This window comes from Gymnogyps californianus, chromosome 8, assembly GCF_018139145.2.
Source record: "Gymnogyps californianus isolate 813 chromosome 8, ASM1813914v2, whole genome shotgun sequence".
In the NCBI taxonomy this organism is placed as follows: Eukaryota; Metazoa; Chordata; class Aves; order Accipitriformes; family Cathartidae; genus Gymnogyps; species Gymnogyps californianus.
Window position 1 is genome coordinate 6,035,074 of NC_059478.1, and position 19,681 is coordinate 6,054,754.

The following is a 19,681-nucleotide window of genomic DNA, read 5'->3' on the forward strand; positions in this document are numbered from 1 at the left end:
ATGAATGGGAGGCGGGCGGCGCTGGCGGGCACAGCTGCGGCGGCGCGCCCGGGCCGGCACCGGCACCGGCACCGGCACCGGCACCGGCACCGGCACCGGCACCGGCACCGGCACTGGCACCGCCCGCGGGACCCGGCGCTGCCTCCCGCCGCGGGGCTCCGCCGGCCCGGGCCGCATCTCTCCCTCCCCTCTTCTCTCCCCTCCGCCGCCCCGGGCCAATAAAATGATGCAAAGCTCCGCGCTCGCTGCCGAAGGGGCTGTCAAGGGGCTTCCCGAGATCCTCGGTGTGCCGGTGCAACGTAAGGACGCTTTTCTCTTCTCCCTCCTTCGCTCCCTGCCGCAAAGGCGGCCCCGGGCCGGCGGGGCAGGGCGGGCAGGGGCCGGAGGGGCAGCGCCCTGCGGGCTGGGCAGGTGCCTCCCGCTCCTGCCCGGGCGTGTTTTTTTCCTCCCCTTTATTTTTTTCCCCGTGTCTAGCAGCGTTAATAGACGTAAAAATTAGGAGCGTGCGGAAGGGAGAGCCGTGCCCCGGGGCGGGCGGGCAGCGGCGGCGGCGGCGGCGGCGGCGGGAGCCGTGCGGAACGATGCGGGCCCGGCCCCGACGGGGAGGTCGGCGCGGCCGCGGCTCCGGCGGTGCGTGTGCAAGTGCGTGTGCAAGTGCACGTGTGTGTGTGTGTGTGGTGCCCCGGTCCCCGCCCGCCCCGGCGCACCCCCGGCCCGGAGTGCACGACCCCCCGCTTATATCGTTTATCGCGACAGGCAGCGCCTCACGGACGAACGGCGGCGGTGGGAAGGGACCCACGGGCGTGCGTGCGTGTTACCGGGACGGCGAGCCCGGCTCGGCTCCGCGCGGCGCGTGGAGCGATGCCGCCGTGTCTGCGTCTGTCCAAAAATCACCTATGTATCTATACGTGCCCATATATGCTCTGTAGCTACAGGTAGCGTGTTCGTGTGAAAGCACATGCTCGCGCGTGCTGTGGGGGTGTATATAAGCGCGTCTAGGGGCTGTATGCACCCACGTACGCGTGGATGTGTGTGCACACACGGGTGTGTGGACCCCACGGGTGTACGGACCGGAGCGTGTTCCGGCGGGACGCACACGGCGGCAGCCGGGCGTGAGCCGTGGGGGGCTCACCGTCAGCCTCTCCGTTTCTATAGGGCCGAGCCCCACGCGGGGGAGCCCGTGTGCACGCACACCCCTATGGATGCGCGGAGCCGGTGCGGGGGCGGCCGTGCCCCGCTGCGCCCCCGGCCCGGCCCCGGGGCTGCTCGGGCGGGCGGCGGGGGCGCTCCGCGGGCGGCCCGGGCTGCGAGCTGCGCGGGTATTTATTATTATTATCATTATTATTATTGTTGTTGTTGTTGTTGTTATTGTTATTACTACTATTATTATATTTTCCCCCTCCGTTTACAAACGGTTCCCGAGAACCGGGGCGTCCCTGCGGGCCCGGAGGGGGGGGGAGCCCGCCGGGGGGAGCCGGCGGATGCTCTGCCCCTCCTTCCCCGCCCCCGGGGCACCCGGAAAGTTGAGGGGAGGGAGCCCCGGCGGCGGGGGAGGGGGCGAGACGGGCCCGAACCCCAGGAGAGCCCGGCCGGGGCGGGCAGCTGTGCCGGGGGGGGGGGGGGGGGGCTGCATTTCGGGGGACACATAGGGGTAGGGGGGTGTGCGCACCCCGGCCGCCTGCCCGCTCCGGGCCGGGCTTTGCTCGCCCGCTGCCCCCAGAGCCTTCCCCGCCGTTCCGTGCTCCGCACCGGCCCCCGGCCCCCCCAGACGGCTGTAATTCGTTTTCCGTGGGTGTTTCCGCGGGGGGAGGTGAAGCCGGTGCCCCTGCCCGCTGCTGCCCGGGGGGGTGAGCCGCTGCCCGCCGCTCCTGGCGGCCAGTCCCCATCCTGCTTTGGAGGGGAACCGTCCCCGTTATCCCCCGTTTCGGTCCGGTTGCCCGGCCCCGGGGGGGTGCAGGCGGGCACGTTTAACTGTGTTTCACCGCAACAGAGGGGAAGAATAATCCCCGGCAGGAGCGTGCGGGGATGGCGAGGGTCCATCCCACGGCCGAATCCTGACCGTCCCCCCTGCGACCGAATAACGCCTCCGGTTCCCGGCCGCAGGGTCACTTTTATGGCCCTGAAGCCCCACTGGTTTAAGGCGAAATGAGGTGCCTAAATCACCCTGGAGCAGCAATCACCTCGGCAAAGCTCCCTGGTTTGGCCCTCCTGGGTGCCACCAAACTCTCCGGCCGGTGACATTGCCATTTCTGTACTAGCTGACGTATATCAGGAATTCTCAGGAAATAATCCAACGAGATACGATTATTATTACTTATTTCAGCGCAAAAACTAGTGGCAGGAACAAAATACGTGAGGGTGGGCTGCTATAAAAGTTTCCCTCGCTCTGCAATTCCCCTGCTGCTCCAGCGCCGAGCCCTGCGGCCGCGGCGGGCTCCCGGCCATCGGGTTTCACGGCGTTACAGGTTTGGGGCCCGATCCTGCACCCGTTACACATGTGCACGGCTCCCCGGGGCGAAAGGGTATTGCCCCTGGGCAGGGAATACCTTCCCAAGGGGAATTCAGCCCCGCTGCCTGCGCCGGGGTCACCCTCCACACCCCCGCCCCCCCTCCCCAGCAGCACCTCGATATTTCATGGTGTGTGCGACGAAAATACGTGACATTTTCATTTCTAATCACTATTAAATCGCAGATTTTTCCTCTCTATTTAACCACTGCACGGCCTCCTTATTTTAGCAGGGACTGTGTCTTACAGCATCCACTTCAGCGAGATTTTGGGGAGCCTCCCCCCCCGACAAACCTAGCTACAGCTCAGCCTTGCAGACGGGATTGTTAAAAATATAATTCCGAATATTATTTATGAATATTGTTTTGCAAATCTCACCGAAGTAAAAACTTCTGCCAAAGCCAGCGGGAACGGTGCCCGGGTGCCGCCAGCCTCTGGCCAAGGGGCTGGGGGGGGGGGGATTGATTAATCGCCGCTGGGAAAGTCGTTTGCACGCTGCAGAGAAATGAATTGGAGGGTTTTTTTGCATGTGAAGGAATGAGGTTTCCTCCCCGCAGAAAGTCTTTTTAAGGAGTCCCCGACTTGGCGCTTTCCTTGGGGCGAGTGTTTGGTGCAGGCTCCGGTACCGGCGGACCGGACCGCCTTTGTGCTCCGGTTTTCCACCCGCATTGCCGAGGCACCCACTCTGCAGCACCTTCCTCTCCGCGGGTGACGATCCCTTCCTTTTAAAAAGAAACAAAAAAAACCCAAACCCCAAGAGAAGGGGGGGGGTTTGCCGCCCCGGTGCCTGGCGCGGTCCGGAGCCGGCGGGGCCGGGCTGCGGGGTGCGCTGGAGGAGCGCATCCTCCCCAAAAGCTGCCCCGGCATCGCCTCCACCCTCGGGTTTGGAGGTTTTTGCGGTCTGAGGGATTTCTGAGGCCACCCGCGAGTTTTTTTCGTTTCCATCGTTATTTCTTTTTTTTTTTTTTTTTTTTTTTTTTTTTCCCGTCGGGGAGAGATAGGGATGGAAAGATGGACCCGCTGCTAATAAATCACGGTAACGGCGGCCGCGCTGCTGGCGGGCGGCGTGGGGCCAGACCTCAGCACATCTTGTCAGGCCATCACTCGGGTGCCCCGGTGCGTGGGAGGGTGCTGGGGGGCGGGAGGGGGGGGACACACATTGCAGAGCTGGCTACAGGTTTTAATGGGATACGGCCAAATCCTGCCCGGGCAGCCGCCAGCGGGAGGCAGGGATGCACCCGAGCTGTGCGGTCCCCCTCCCGGGCACATCACCCGGGGGGGGGGGGGGTGACCCCCCAGCCTTAGCTCCCCCCCCCCCCTCGGGGAGCGGCTTGCATTGAGGCTGCTGCATCCCTGGGGTGGTCCCCAGGTCCCCGGGGTGGAGAGGAGGGGGCCGTGGGGCTGTGTGTCCCCCCCCCGGTCTGCCTGCCGGAGCATCTATCAAACCACCCTGCGCGCAGAGCCAGCCCTGAGATGCTAGTGGGCAAAGACAGCAATGGAGCGCATAATGCCATTAACATTATTCCTGTTATATCAAATAATTTAGTTAAAACAAGTGAAATAATAAACGCGAGGCTTTCCGCAGGCAGGGAGGCAGCGCGGAGCCGGCCCCGGCGCAGCCGCCTCCGTTGCAAAGCACAAAGCAGAGCGCAGGGTTTGTGTTTAAGATATTTTCTCTCTGCGTGCACCGGACAAACCACTGGGTTGAGTGGGACATCTCCTGGTACCCCGGCAGCTCCCCCTTTTTTATTATTATTATTATTATTATTATTATTATTATTATTATGTACAGGGGAGAGCAGCCAAGTCGATGCGAGTTCTGCACATCTGTGTGCACACACAGACCTGCGCGCATTTGGTTGGTGCAGTACATCTACGGACAGATCGGAAGCAAAAAATAGGTCTCTTTTGTTAAAAAAAAAATTTTTTCTCTGGAAATTTGGAGGAAGATATTGTATTATCTGCCGCAGTTGTTTGTTTGTTGAAATTAAGCTGTGCTGCTGCCTTTAAAAAGGAGAAAGCTGTGTTTGTTAGCTTGTGAGTATGTATATATGCGTATATATACATGTGAGTATGTGTATATATATACACATACGCATGTTTATACAAATAACTATTTATGTATAAAACATGTTTCATAAACGTGCACGCATGCTTATGAAATAAATGAGAAAAAGATTTACTTTGCAGCACCACCAAATGTGCCTGCTCTCGGGGCTGGTGCTGTGCTGCGTGCCATCGTCTGTGCCAACGGCGTTCCCATTGCTCTGAAATAGGTTTAACAAATGAAATGTGGAAAATGTGGCTGGTGCCGACCCGCAACCGTGATGCTCTTCTCAGCAGCACACTGAGGCGGGGAGCAAAGCACCCAGGTGTTTTCAGAGCAAGGAGGAGAAGAGGGACCTACGGAAGCTGTAGATAATTCTTTTTTTTTTTTTTTTTTTTTAATTTATTCTACTGTTGTTAATGCGACACAGGCTTAAATGCCAGCAATAAATATGGTCTGAAGGGCACTGGGATTGTAACTATCTAACCTTGTGAATGATAAAATAAGCTGCCTTCACTCGAGAGATGTGTCAGTACCCCAAAGTATTTTTAAATAATGTTGTTTAAGGCTGTAACAATACAATTTTCTCCTGTGCTCTTTTCCTCTTTTTTCCTTTCTTTTTTTCCCCCCTTTCTTTTTCTTCCTTTCCCCCCTTCTTTCCTCCTTTCCCCCTCTTTTTTCCTCCTTTCCCCCTCTTTCCTGCCTCTTTTTTCTTTTCCCTTTTCCTCTCTTCCCCCCTTTTTCCCCTCCATTTCCCCCTTTTTCCCCTCCATTTCACCCTTTTCCCCTCCCATTTCCCTCCTTTTCCCCCTCCCTTTTCCCCCCTTTTCCCCCTCCCTTTTTCCATTTCATTCCTTTCCTCTCTTCACTCCCCCTTTTTTCTTTTTTCTTTTTTTTCTTTTTTCCTTTTTTCCTTCCCCCTTTCACCCCCCCTTTCACCCCCCCTTCCCCCCTTCCCCCTCCTTTTCCCCTCCTTTTCCCACTCCTTTTTTCCCTCCTTTCCTCCCCCCTTTTCTATCCCCTTCCCCCCTTTCCCCTCCCCTTCCCCCCTTTTCTCCCCCTTTCCCCCCTCCCTTTTTCCATTTCATTCCTTTCCTCTTTTCTCTCCCCCCTTTTTTTCTTTTTTCCTTTTTTCCTTCCCCCCTTCCCCCCCTCCCCCCCTTTCCCCTCCTTTTTCCCTCCTTCTTCCCTCCTTTTCTCCCCCTTTTCTACCCCTTTTCCCCCTCCTTTCCCCTCCCCTTCCTCCCCTTTTCTCCCCACTTTTCCCCCTCCTTTCCCCTCCTTTCCCCCCCTTTTCTCCCCCTTCCCCCTTTTTTCCCCCTTTCCCCCCTTTTCCCCTTCCTCCCCTTTTTCCCCCCTTCCCCCCCCCTTTTTCCCTTTTCCCCCCTTTTTTTTTTCTCCCCCCCCCCCCCCCCCCCTTTTTTTTTCCCCCTTTTTTTTCCTTCCCCCCCGCTCCCGGTAGCTCCCAGGCCAGGGTGCAGGAGGTCCCCCTCTCTCCCCGTCGCCGAGCGCCCCGAGGCACACCCCATACCCGGGCAGGGCGGCTCCCAGCCCCCCCAGCCCCCCCCCCCCCCCCCCCCCCCCCCCCCCCCCCCCCCAAAAGCGGGCGGCATCGCCGGGCGGCGCGGGGGGAGCGGGGGGCAGGTTCCTCCCGCCGCCCCCGTCCCTTGTCCCTCGCAGCCCGGCTGTGCCGAGCCCCGGGGCGCGGGGGCTTGTGTTACCGCGGGTCGGTAAAGGAGCCAGCCGGCTCGGCCGCTTGGGCTGGGGCCAGCAGAGCCCCTCCGAAGCCTCCCCAGCACTTGTAGCGGTGTAAAAAAAAAATATAATCATACACTTCCCCCCCCCTCCGCCCCGCTGTTTACTGTCAGCCGCTCCCCGGCAGGAGAGGGAGGCAGCCCTTATGCATAAACATCTCTCCTGCTCTTACGCTCCAGCTATGGGCATGGTTTGGTTTGGTTTTTCAACACCCCCCCCCCCCCCCCCCCCAATCAATCTTCTTTCATGCGTGCGTGTCAGCATGATGTGCCTGGCTTTTACCGGGCAATCTTCTCCTGCAGACTTTTACAGCACCTCCCGTTTATTCTGAACTATGGGCAGATAGAAAGGGAGATAAATATCCAGCTCTCCAGATCTATGGAAGCTGTCCATTTATAGGCAGACGTTGTATAGGAGTCTGAATGGCCAGGTATACATCTTGCCTTAGGAAAAGCCCTCCTTCTCCAAGCATTCTCCCACAGCGTGGGTGCTGTAGGGGGGGGACTGGATGGGGCTGGACCCAGCACCACCACTCTCCCCTTGCTTACCACTGCTGTGCTCCAGCGTGGCCTTGCTTCAGCCCACGTTTTTCCAGCCGTTTCCAGCACCAGGGGTCCGTAACACTCCGGCTGGATGGCAGAAAGTGGGTGGAAATGTGCTGTTCCCATCACGTGAAAACCAGGGTCCTGGGGACCAAATGGGTGTTGGACCGTGGGGGGGGGATGCAAAGTGGCTGGCACAGGCGGCTTGTGGTCCTCGGGGTGCAGCGGCAGCGGAGGGGAAGACACGTGTGCCCATGTTGAAAAAGCCTCTGCAGGTGGGGTGGAGGTGGTTGGTGTCCTGCACCCCTGGATCACAGCTGGGACCCCGCGGGTCACCCCGGCAGCCTGGCCCTTGGGGGACGGGGGTGGCGGCCGCAGGGAGCGACAAGCCGTGTCCCTGGTCGGGGGCTGCAGGATGCCAGCCTGGAGGGAGCGAGAGGCAGGCGGGGAAATGGGTGGCAGGGAGCACGGCCTGAAAAATGGGATGCAGAAGGGGAAAGCATCGTGTGTGTGTGTGTGTCTCTGCATGGTGGGGCCGTGGGCTTTGCTACCCCAGAGGGTTTTGGTGAAGGCTGGCAAAGGCAGATGTGCCGGGACACCGGCAAGGCAAGGGGTGGCAGCTCATCACCCCGCAAAGCACCAGTACGAGCCAACACGGGGCTTTGCCAGCGGCGCTGGCCGGGTGGAAGCACCGCGGGGGCGAGGGGGCTGCGGTGGCTGACGCTGCTCTTCTCTCCATCTCAGAGATCCCCCAGTGCGCCGGTTGCAACCAGCACATCCTGGACAAGTTCATCCTCAAGGTCCTGGACCGGCACTGGCACAGCTCCTGCCTCAAGTGTGCCGACTGCCAGATGCAGCTGGCCGACCGCTGCTTCTCCCGGGCCGGCAGCGTCTACTGCAAGGAGGACTTCTTCAAGTGAGTACTACTCGGGGCACAGCCCCCCGAAAGTGGCTTCTTCCCGCCCGCGAAGCAGGCAAACGCACAACCTATTTTTAAGTGTAGTTTCTCCAAAATCTTCATCTATCTATCATCTATCTTTTTTTGTTGTTGTTGTTGTGGAAATAAAGGAAATGTTGGTGCTTTACAGCTGCCGCAGGCTGGATGCTGTTTGTTGGGATTTAACCTTGGGAAAGCCCCAGACCTCCCTGATGCTCCTGTCCCTCCCCTGTGCTGGTTTCAAACCCCGGTGGGACGGCGAGCTGCGGCGGTTCGGCAGCGGCCCCAGCTCCGCTCGGAGCTAGAGGGCAGGAGAAACCCGCGCAAGGCGGCGGCAGCGCTGCCTGCTCCTGCCCGAACCCCTCGCCTCGCCGGGGCTTGCTGATGGCGTTTCTCTCCCTTCATCTTTTTACCTTTTTTTTTTTTCTTTTTTTTTTAATCCTTTTTTTGCTCCTGGTAGTATAAAAACCTCATTTGATTTTGTTGGCAGCTGCCTCCCAGCTGTGCGATGCCCCAGCCTCGGCGTTTCCCTGCTCCCGCGGCACAGGACAACCCGTTTCCCGTTAAAAATGGACTTTTCAGCGGGGATGCTCTAGTCCCTGGCTGCTGGCGAAATCTGGGAGTTTTCCCAAGGGATGGCAGAGGGTGTTGCACCGGGGCCGGGCACAGCTCTGCCGGCGGTGAATTGCCGTGAAGCGGAGGGGTGCTGCTTTACACCTCCCGCGGGGAGGAGGGCCGGATCCTGGCCAGCGGGTGCCTTTTGCTGCCCGGGTGCAGGTGACGGGGCCTGGCCGAAAAGCAGCTGCCGCGTCTTGGGGACGGGGGCCACGTCCCCACGCCATCGTCTCCCGCTCATCTCCGGCTGCGCCAGCTCTCCCCATCACTCCCCGCTGCCGGCCAGCCGGCTAAACCAACCGATGGCGATTATGCCCTGTGCTAATCCCCGGGCAGGACTTTCCCTGCCTGCCCATCCCCGGGCTCTCAGGCCTTCTACATCCCCCCCCCCCCCCCCCCATCAGGGCCAAAGATGCAGCTTGAATTTCTCCTTCCCAGCTGGGGAGCGTGCGTCGGTCAAAGCAGCCGCTACAGCCTGGGTAATAACGCTTCACTTCTGATATTTTCCAGCCTATTAATCTCCAAGTCATTTAAATAGTCGCCCGAAAGGTGCGGGTAATCAATGTTAATTAGAGTTGAAAGATCAGCGACTTTCTTAGATGAGGTCCTGCCTGGATTATTTGGTGCCAATCAATAGCATCTCGGCGCGCGCTCAGGCTCTCGCCTCACCTTTCTTTCAACCGCTCATTGATTTTGGGGTAGGTAACCTGCGGAGGATGCGAGGATTTAAGACCAACTTCAGAGGCAGGTTTGCAATGCAGGAGTCGCTTCTGAAAAGATTGGATTTTTTGATTTTTATCTTTTTTTCCCTCCTGCAAATTGCAGCTCTTGGTCCCCCATCGCGGGCAGCTCTGTTCTGGGTCCGTCTGTCCCCAGCTGGTGTGGAAACACCCCGGGATGCTGGGGGGGTGTTAAAATGGCTTTAATAGTGTTCTGTGAGGGGCGGTGTGGGTGGGCAGAGGGAGGATGGGGGCTGCAGAGTGTGCACCGGCTCAGCCTTGGGCACAGAGAAGCATCGTTTGTCTGTCTGTCTGTCCTATCGCTCCCTCTGTACATCCCTCTGTTTCACCCTCCATCCCTTCATCCCTTCATCCCTCCCTCCATCCCTTCATCCCTCCCTCCCTCTCTCCATCTTCTAGCCCTCCCTCTCCCACCCTCCCTCCCAGCTGACTCCGGGAGAGCTGAGGTCTCCCCAGCAGATGTCCGGGGACTCTCCCTTTAGGATCCAAGCCCAGAAAATGAGACAAAACAGGTTTTCCCTCCTCGCCTTCTGCTTCCAACACCCCTTTGGGCAGCTGCTGAAATCACACCGACACCACTCACGCCCGGTGCCCGCCGCCTGTCCCTGGGTGACACCTGCGTGACTCGGGGACAGTCTCGGGGACCCAGCTTTGGTGGCCATGCCCCGGCTTTCTGGATGGCGTGAGGGCACGGGCAGCTGTGGGGCTCGCAGAGTGATTTGGCATGGTCGGGGGATGTTCAGCCCTTGGGGGGGCAGCGAGAGGTGCCCGGCGTGGCTGTACACCCTGGGCATCCCCGAATGCCACTGCCTGCCCCTGCAGCCTTGGGGCTGGGGGCCCAAGGGCTTGGGTTTTCCTGGGCTGCCTCCTTCGAAGCGGATGGGTCTGGTTAAGGCATAGGGGACAGATTTATTCCGATAGCTTTGCTGCCTGGGCTGCTGCTGCAACACCAGGATGGCTCCGCAGGGTCCCGGCGCCCTGCTGATGGGGTGCTTAGGGGTGCTAAGGGGAGCAGGAGGCACCCAGCAGAGCCCTTGCGGTGCCGGCGGGAGGTGGGGATCTGCCCCATGTCAATCCCAAAGCCCACATGGCTGATGCTGAAAACACCAGTGGCAATGTCCACTTCTTCTTGACTTTCTCCTGCGCTACCACCTCCTTGGGGCACGTGTCGCCCGCGCGCCCGTCATTCACTTTACAGCGGGTGTTAGCTGGGTGTTAGCCGGGTGTTAGCCGGCTGTTTTCCAGGTGTTGTTAGCCTTCATGTCTGCATAGGGCAACCGCACCCCGCCACAGCCCGGCCTGCACCCGCACGGGTGCACCCAGCTCCTGCGTGCACCCGGAGCGACGGGCGCCCCAGGCTCTCTGCAGCAGAGTGCCTGTGATCCGCGGGGGCTGCTGGGCAAGACGCACGCTCCTTGCACACTCCTTGCATGCTCCTTCCACACTTCTTGCATGCTCCTTGCGTGCTCCCTCCACATTTCCTGCACCATTCCTACATGGTCCTTGCACGCTCCTTGCACGCTCCTTGCACGCTCCTTGCACGCTCCTTGCATGCACCTTCCACACTTCTTGCACCATTCTTACATGGTCCTTGCATGCTTCTTGTCCCATTCTTGCATGCTCCTTGCATGCTGCTTCCACGCTTCTCGCATGCTCCTTGCACACTTCTTGCACGCTCCTCGCAGCCGTGCTGTGGGCTTGCTTGGGCCTATGCGTACCCCAAACCAGCATGCCCGACACACCCGTTGGGCTGTCATTACAGTGCAAGAGCCCCATCATTCTGCATTAATCTGGGATTCATCATGCTAGTGGGGCGGCGTAATTAATTTATTTGGTATTAATGCGGATGAAATATGTACTGTCTTTGCAGGGGAAAATCAGGCAGCCTATAAACATTAGTTAAAAGAACCATTAAAATCAAACCTTCCTCAGCTCCATTAGGCCGGTCTTTCACACTGAAAAAGATAAACCCCTGCCGTGTGAAGTGTCATGCATAATTAGGTTGATTGCTGGTTTAAACTCTGCCCTGTCTCCTGGTCCCCCCACCCCAACTCCGGCGAAGCCCACCTCGCCGAGGGGCTCAGGGTCGCCCACTTCTCCTTGCAGGCGTTTCGGGACCAAATGCACGGCGTGCCAGCAGGGCATCCCCCCCACCCAGGTGGTCCGCAAAGCCCAGGACTTCGTCTACCACCTCCACTGCTTCGCCTGCATCATCTGCAGCCGGCAGCTGGCCACCGGCGACGAGTTCTACCTGATGGAGGACGGGCGGCTGGTCTGCAAGGAGGACTACGAGACCGCCAAGCAGAACGGTAGGCACCCCGAAAGGGCTACGAGGCGGGACGTCACGCTGAGGGGCGGCCATGGGTCACATATTGCCGGCATTGTGCCTGCGGGAAGGGGTTGCTGCGGGCTCTGGGGCAGCTGGTTTTGGGGAGCTTTTCCCCAGCGGCGTGGGCTGGAGGTTCGGGGTTGCTGACGCTGCTGCGGTCGGGGCTGGTACCGGCTCCTTCGCTTGCAGACGACTCCGAGGCGGGCGCTAAGCGGCCCCGGACCACCATCACGGCCAAGCAGCTGGAGACGCTGAAGAACGCCTACAAAAACTCCCCCAAGCCCGCCCGGCACGTGCGGGAACAGCTCTCCTCCGAGACGGGGCTCGACATGAGGGTGGTGCAGGTGAGGCCACAGGGATGCCTCTCTCTGCCCTGCCCCTAGCGAAGGGGGACACAGGGGTCCCACTGGGGTGCCGGGGTGCAGGAGTGCTGAGTTTCAGGGGTGCCGGGGTGCCGGGGTGCTGAGTTGCAGGGGTGCCAGGCTTCAGGGGATGCAGGAGTGGCAAGGGTATTGGGGTGGTATGAGTGCCTGGGAGCTGGGTTGCAGGGGTGCTGGGATGCTGGGTTGCAGGGGTGCTGGTGTGCCAGGATGCAGGCGTGCCAGGGTGCTGATGTGCCAGGGTGCTGGCCTGCTGGGGTGCAGGGGTGCTGGCACGCGGGGTTGCAGGGGTGTGTAGGAGTTGGGTTGCAGGGGTGCTGGTATGCTGGGTTGCAGGGGTGCTGGTATGCTGAGTTGCAGGGGTGCTGGCGTGCTGGGATGCAGGGGTGCCCGGATGCTGGGTTGCAGGGGTGCTGGTTTGCATGGGTGCATGGGAGCTGTGTTACATGGGCGTTGACATGCGGGGTTGCATGGGTGCTAGCATGTGGGGTTGCAGGGGTGCTGGGTGGTAGAGGTGCAGGGATGCTGGCATGCTGGGATGTAGGGGTGCCAGGGTGCTGGCGTGCTGGCTTGCATGGGTGCTGCTATGCTGGGTTGCAGAGGTGCTGGCATGCAGGGGTGCCAGGGTGCCGTGGTGCCATCGGTATCCCCCTTTCTCCCCAGGTGTGGTTCCAGAACCGCCGGGCCAAGGAGAAGCGGCTGAAGAAGGACGCGGGGCGGCATCGCTGGGGGCAGTTTTACAAGAGCGTCAAGCGGAGCCGCGGGGGCAGCAAGCTGGAGAAGGAGAGCTCGGCCGAGGACTGCGGCGTCAGCGACAGCGAGCTCAGCTTCCGCGGTGAGCGGGGCGCCGGCGCGGGGCGGGGGGCCGCGGGGCTCCCCCCTGCGCTGACCCCCCCGCTCTGCTCTCCCTCCTCTCCCCGGCAGAAGACCAGATCCTCTCCGAGCTTGGCCACACCAACAGGGTTTACGGCACCGTGGGGGACGTGGCGGGCGGACAGTTGCTGAACGGCAGCTTCTCCATGGAGGGGACGGGACAGTCGTACCAGGACTTGCGGGACGGCAGTCCCTACGGCCTCCCCCAGTCGCCGTCCTCCATCTCCTCCCTGCCGTCCCACCCGCCCTTGCTCAACGGGCTGGACTACGCCATGGACGGCAGCCTGGGGCTGGTGGCCCACGGGGCGCAGGGGGTGAGTCAGACGCTGCGGGCCATGGCCGGGGGGGGCCCCACCTCCGACATCTCCACGGGGAGCAGCGTCGGGTACCCAGACTTTCCCACCAGCCCGGCCTCCTGGCTGGACGACATGGATCACCCCCCTTTCTAAGCGCCGCTCGCCCCCCGCCCCGGCCCCCCTCGCTCCCCCCCAGCCCGCAAGCGCAGCACCGAGGGCGCCCGCCAGCGGTTGACCTTTCCAGGATTTCCCATGGGAATCGGCCCCGGAGGGCTGAAGGGAGGCGGGGGGGCGACATCGGCGATGGCCAGGGGCGGCTGTGCCCGGGGCGGGGGGCACGGATGCCTTTGGGTGTAAGCACAAGAGAGGTGTCGGCACATGGGACGCACGGCGAGGACCCCGGCGCAGGGCTAGGGCGCGGCGGGATGTGCGACGGCGCGAGCCGGCGGGAGGGAAGGACAATCAGGGATGGCAGAGTCTGTCCCGGCGCCCGCGCCAGCCCCGCACCGCTCCTGCCGAGCACCGCTGCTATTTTCAAGAGTTATTTTTCGATACGGAGTTGAAACGCGACGCGGCGCTGCCCGGAGCCTCAGCAGAAAGAAAAGTCTATATTGTAGAAAGGTTTATTTTAGCGAGGCCGGGGACCTGTCCGGGCAGGGCCATTGCCCCGCTGCCCGGGGGTGATGCTGCCCACTCCGGGTGCCGTGGGAGCGGAGCTGTCGTGTGGCGGCTGCGGGGCAGTGATTTATCCCCGGGCGCACCGGAGCGCTTATGGTGCATCACTGCCAGTTTTACCTTGGTCACGCGGTGGGGAGGAATTAAAAAAAGAAAAAAAGCCTGTAGCCCGAAATGCCCAGTGGCCAAGCTGGGCTGTGGCAAGGCCGGCCGGCATGCTCGGGGCTGGCACGTGGAGACCAGCCGCCCCAAGCGCTGGGGAAGGGTGGGCGGGAGAGGTGGAGAATGTTTGCTCTGAGGGTATTGCAAAAAATTCCCCCTAAAAGAGGGGGAAAAAGGGCATTTCATCAGCTGCAGAAGCACCCGCACGGTGGGGAGCAGAGGGGATTGGGGTGTGAGACACCCCTGGCATCAGCCATCCCCCTCCTCTGGTGCCGTGGGGCCGATGGGACCAAGGGCGGGTGTAGGTAGCCGGGAAGGACCCGGGTGGTTTTGGCACAGCCCGTGAGCCCCAAGGGGTCTGCTCCTGGCCGGGCCCACCCAGCACCAGCCCCTTTCTCAAAACCCCCATCCCTGGGCTTGTGACGGCCACCTGCCCATCTCCCCCAGCACAGCCCGCACCCCCCCACCCTCGCCAGGCTGAAGGCATTCAGCCCGATGGATAAAATCCAGCTCCACGCTCGCTGCCCGGGGTGCCCGGCTCTGTCCCGGCCCCACGGGGATGCCCTGGTCGTGGGGTCCCTGCCATCCCCCTCCGGGCTCTGGGGTGATGCTGATGACCCCAGGCTGCTCTTCAGGGAGGACTGGTGACGGATCGGGTTAGCCGGCTGCTGCCAGAAGCCGGGGGGGCTCCGAAAGCAAAGGGGAAAAAAGAATAAAAATGGGGGGGGGGGGAAATGCCACACAAGAAAGCACATCACTGGTATGTCCCTGTCCCTCCTTGACCCCCCCCCCCCAGCTGGGTGTGCTGGTGCTGCAGGAATTGCCCCAGTTGCACCCATGTGCCTCTCTCCCCCCCCTCCCCCACCTTGGGTGCTGCTTTGTGCCAAGCCCCTGGCATCGCCGGGCACTGCGGGCGGCTGGTGGGGAGGGGGACAGAGGGGAGCCGTGCCCGCTGCTCTCCATCCCCCTTCGACAAGGCCAAATGCCCCCTCCCCTCGCTGTGTAAATTTTGTACAGTTCCAGAAAGTGAGAGTCTTGTTTCCTGGGGGGAAAAAAAAAGGAAAAAAATAAAACCCAACAAAAATAATAACAAAAAACTTTCAAAGAATAAAACCTTATTTATTGCCATGTCTTTGGGGAGAAAGGACCCCTCAATTCCCCCCAAATTCGGGCCCGGGGCGTTGCTTTTGTACCCTGCCTCCTGTGCGTTGGCATGAGATGTGTACGGTCACCCCCTCGCCTCGAGGGAAAGCGATGTCAAATAAACTCGGGATGCTCTTTAGCAGCTGCTGTCTTTGGGATTTTCTTCCTCAGTGGGAGAGCAGCGGCCATCATCGGCATCGCCTGCTCCGGCACTGTCGGCCGTTTTGGGGTCGGGATCCCCTGGGTCTTGTCCGGATGGAGGAGCCGGCATCCTTGGATGGGACAAAGTGACACCGGTTATCGTGCCCTGGCTTTTTGCGGGCACGGAGAGGTGGGTGGGTTTGGGGTGGGCATCTTCATCCCTGCCACATGGCACCCCAAGATGCCCGCAGCTTTCCTGCCACCACGCAGCGATGGTGGGGGGGACTGCGGTCCCCCCCGGTGCCGGCAAAGCCAGCACCGGGGGGGACCGCAGTCCCCCCCCACCGTCGCCCGGCTGTACCACCTCGGCAGGCACAGGTGAGATGGAAAAGCCATGCCATGGGGCGGGGGGGGGGTCCAAGCCCCTCCACAGGCACCGGTGTGTTGGCTTTCTATATTTTAATCATTTTAACATTTAATGCTTCTCAATTAAAGTGATTTCCTGGAATAGATGCCAAGCTTAGGGCGAATGCACATTAACCACTTTCTGTATCGGTAGTTAAAGGCACCGAGGGATTTAAACAGCAATCCGCAAGGCTGCTGGGGAAAGGTTTGGCTGAATAAAGCAGATTATAAACAATAATATACGTCTTTCTCTTCCCCTACCCCCCCCCTTTTTTTTTTTTTGGAAAGGCTCCAACCTCACAAACAGACCTAAAGTGCTATAAACATCTCCAGGGCTGAGCGCTCAGCCCCTAAATGTGCTCTCTGAAAGCACGGGCATCGCGGCTACTGCTTCTCATCCCTGCTTTAAGAGAGATTTTTTATTACCCAGCATGTCCATCAAGCCAGGCGGTGGCTGTGCATTATGGCACTGCGCAAGGGTGGCCTCGCTTGTCCCTAACCTTGATGCCACCACGTCTCCGTCCCAAAGCCAGCGGGAGTAGCTCCCTGCGGAGCACCCCAGCATTGGGGTTGGCATCTTTGCTTCATCCACATCCGGATGCAAAGGCGACCGGTGTTGCTATCGGCACCCATTGCATTTTGACTGCGCACTGTGGCTGCGATGAGACCTGCCTGCAGGTCCCCTTGGCAGGGCGAGGGAGAGCAGAAGCCGTGTGGGTCCTTGCTCGAGGGTCCATCGAATAAGCATCGCCCCGCAGGGACTGGCAGGGACGCTAAATGTTGAAATCCGGCATTTAGTATAGAGCATTAATGTTTATTTATCATCAGCAGCTCGCTTCATGCCGCCAAGGAGACACATCTCTGTAACCAAGCTCCCTGCCTGCCCGCTGCCAGCTCGTTTCACCAGCCCCTTCTCACAACTGGACGGCAAAAGCGTCCCCCAACACAGAGGGGCTGGTGTGTGCGTGGTGGCTGCGAACAGACGCACAAGATGTATTTTATTTTTTGCCATCCACGCTCCAGCTAGGAAGGCAGTTTCTTTGGGACATTCATAGGGAGCCGGCTTAGAGCTCAAGTTTCCTACTGACTTCAAAAAAAGCCCTGAAGGGTTTGGTTTTTTTTTCCCCCAAAAGCATGGAGACCACCACCGCGGCTCCCCAGCCCATCAGACCCCTCCAATATTAAGTTAATGGAAAAGAAAGTTGACGTGGTCAATATAAGGGCCCACGCAGCCCGTTAACCTGCCCCGTTTCATCCCCACCGCCGAGCCTGCCCCGTGCCGCACGCGCGCGAGCCACGCCGTGGTGGTGCTTCGGCTGCTGGCGGCGTTCAAGCCAGTGCAGCAAACTTCGTCAGCGTTAGCAAAAGCTGGCAGGAGCCGGCAGCTGCCGTGAGGGGCCAAAACCCAGGCGCGCCTCCTGCTCAGCCAGTCCTTAGCAGAGGGAACGTTCCCGCTTATTTTCCTGAGGCTGGATGTGCCGCAGAAAGGACTCGATGGCAAGCAGCTTCTCGTCACAGCAATGGAGATTTCCTACGCTCCCCCCAGGCTGTAAATCTCCTTGTCCTGGGAATGGCAAGCGGCATGGCAATGCCTCGCAGGGAAGCCACGGCCTCCTCTTGCCGTGTACACCCATCCCAGGCATAGCGGGGACAACGCAGCAGCCCCCCTCCCAGCCAGGAGTTAGCCCGAAGCACAAACCCATCGCCGGCAGCTCCCCTGGACCACGGCCGACTCACCGGCACAGCCCAGTGGGGATCCCGATGAGGAGCCAGAAAGCTCTGCACCCATCCCACCTCGCTCCGGCACCTGAAGTACCGTCATAAAACTTCCCACTGTTCCGGGTATTTGGCCAGCTGAGAGGACCACGAAGGGTCCAAGACAGGCGCGCAGGGGCGACAGGGTGAGCGCAGGTTTATGTCCGTGCCCAGCTCTTACAAAACCCCAGCCCTGACCGAGGCACCCCGGGGACCGGCACGCGACAGGAGGACCTGGAGCTGCTGATGGAGGTGGGGTTTTAATGCCGTTTAATTTAGCAAAGCGGTTGTGTGACGTGGCAAAAGTCCTGTCAGCTTGGGGAGGTTGGTTAGCCACAAAGCACTTTTCTTACATGGGTTAGGTGAGAACTAGAGGGACGGACAGACAGCTGTACGACCCTGCTGTCTTTTGTAGCCCTCTCTCCCCAGGATGAGAGCTTGAGCAGAGCTTTCCAAGGGCTATGACAGTGCTGAGCTGCCTCCCATCCTTATTGCTTCCAAGGAATCAAGTCACTCCCTGCAAGAAAAAACACACAGAGGCTCCGCCCCAACACTGTGCTTTTCTTTTATTTATAACATTTTGTTTGGACCCAGGGGAAAAAAAAAACAACCCCAAACTCAACCCGAACGGGAGAGATGAGCATCTCACCTGGCCCAGCAGCCTTCCCCTCCCCACGGAGGAGCCGACCAGTCAGCCCAGGCTGCTCTGGTGAGACACCCGATGCAGTACTTGTGTTTAATACATTAAAACGATACTTGGGACCTGCTCCAGGCCCTCTCTCCCCTCCCTCGCTCCCTCCCCCCCTCCCCCAAATACTGATATACGTCAGAGCATGCAAAACCCTGATCCCATCCTGCCCAGGATACCTGCTCGGCCAGCCAGCCCTCGTGCTGGCGAGCCCACCCAGACCCTGTGCTCTAAAAGCTCCCCTTTGAACCCCCAAGGCGTTTCGGAGGGCAGTGGGGGAAGAGAAGGGGCGTTATTGCGGAGCGTCTCTGTCCTCCCCTGCCGCGCGTCGCCGCGGGGTTAGGTCTTGCCAGCGGCGTGCTGCTGCAGAGCCAAAGTGATGGCTTTACAGTCTGTCACCTCCTCCGGCAAGCAACCCTCCTGGTCCCGGAGCGCGGGGTCGGCTCCCGACTTCAGCAGCAGCTCCACAATGTCCAAAAACTCGCAGGCGGCAGCTGGAGGGAGAAAGGGAAGGGGTTAGTCCGGGGATCCTGACCCGAGGCGGCAGTGACGGGCGTCTCTGGAGCGGCGCGTGTAGCTGGCAACTTCCCACGCGCTGTGCCAGAGGCAGCGAATGCCGTCTCAGCACCTGGCCAGGCGGAGCAGATCATTTTTCGAGGCAGCGTTCAGTACTCAATGTATTACTTGCCTTTGCATTTAAGAGCACAAAGGAAAGAGAAAAGACAGAGTGAAAGCAATGAAAAGCCAGAAGTCCTGAGAGGGTGTTACTGGTGCAACCATCACCCCAGAGCCCGCAGCCCAGCCACGGAGCCGCTGGGAGCCGGGCGGTTTGCAGGGCATCATGAGGGACGATGCACAGGGTGCCTGGGCGCAGGCTGGCTAACGCTCCTTCGCATCCAGGACCGGAGACAGGCCGAGGGATGGGCCCCAGCGTGCCACTGCAGCACCACAGAGAGCCCCCAGGTGCCGCCTGGGAAAGCATTCCCTGCCTGCTTTTTGTACCCAGAATTGATAACGCATTTATCATTTATAACATATTCATAAGCCCCTGCCCCTCGCCTGCCTCCTGAACCTCCCAGGGCTCCACAGGCAGCACGGCCCAGGCAGGACATGGTCAGTACTGCCTCGCTCCTGGCTTTCATCCATCATTTCTCCTCACGGAAAATCCGGATGGTTTTTAGCTGCCAGCCAGACCTTCCCTGAGCACCAGCTCCAGGGGAACGTGTCCGTGCCCACAGACAGCCGGTAACGGCACACCACAGTTATTTCTAACTCACACCTCCGCTAGCAACTATTTTTTCAATCCCAATTTACTCTGCCAAGATAGAATCAAGTTTGACCTGAGCTCTTCTCTGTCCCAAGGATGTAACAGCCTGGCAGCTTTCAGCTCCAACCTTGCCTAAGGATGTTAAAAACCAAAAGAACCAGGAAAACCAGGAAAACTCTTAACACTGAAGAGCTGGGCTTGGCCGATACCAGCAGAAGTCCCAGTCCCTGGATTTTCCCTTAAGCCCGTGCAACGCAGAACCTAGTGAAGCCAAAAACTGCCTCAGCCCCCATCTGCCTTACGACACCGCGAAGCCGGCAGCTTCCTTTCGCATTGGTAGCGATTGGTTTTAATTATATTTCAGGCGCATTTACAACGTAACCGACTAACTCTTTTTTGCCATTAAATGTAGTAATTAGAGTGTC

General features: G+C 59.8%; 2 protein-coding genes across 2 annotated transcripts in view; one reads left to right on the forward strand and one right to left on the reverse strand.

Annotated features, from left to right (window-relative positions):
• LHX4 (LIM homeobox 4) lies at positions 1-13,173 on the forward strand. Its single transcript, XM_050900598.1, has 6 exons — positions 1-299; positions 7,595-7,766; positions 11,249-11,451; positions 11,661-11,815; positions 12,515-12,686; positions 12,776-13,173. The coding sequence occupies exons 1-6, from the start codon at positions 5-7 to the stop codon at positions 13,171-13,173; spliced, it is 1,395 nt and encodes a 464-aa protein (XP_050756555.1). The 5' UTR covers positions 1-4.
• A 4,940-nt stretch (positions 13,174-18,113) lies between these two features.
• Positions 18,114-19,681, reverse strand: part of ACBD6 (acyl-CoA binding domain containing 6) — an 88,483-nt gene continuing 86,915 nt past the window's right edge. Inside the window, exon 8 of the mRNA XM_050900599.1 lies at positions 18,114-18,483. Coding sequence (XP_050756556.1) covers positions 18,329-18,483 — 155 coding nt within the window. The 3' untranslated portion in view covers positions 18,114-18,328. The remainder of the gene's footprint in view (positions 18,484-19,681) is intronic.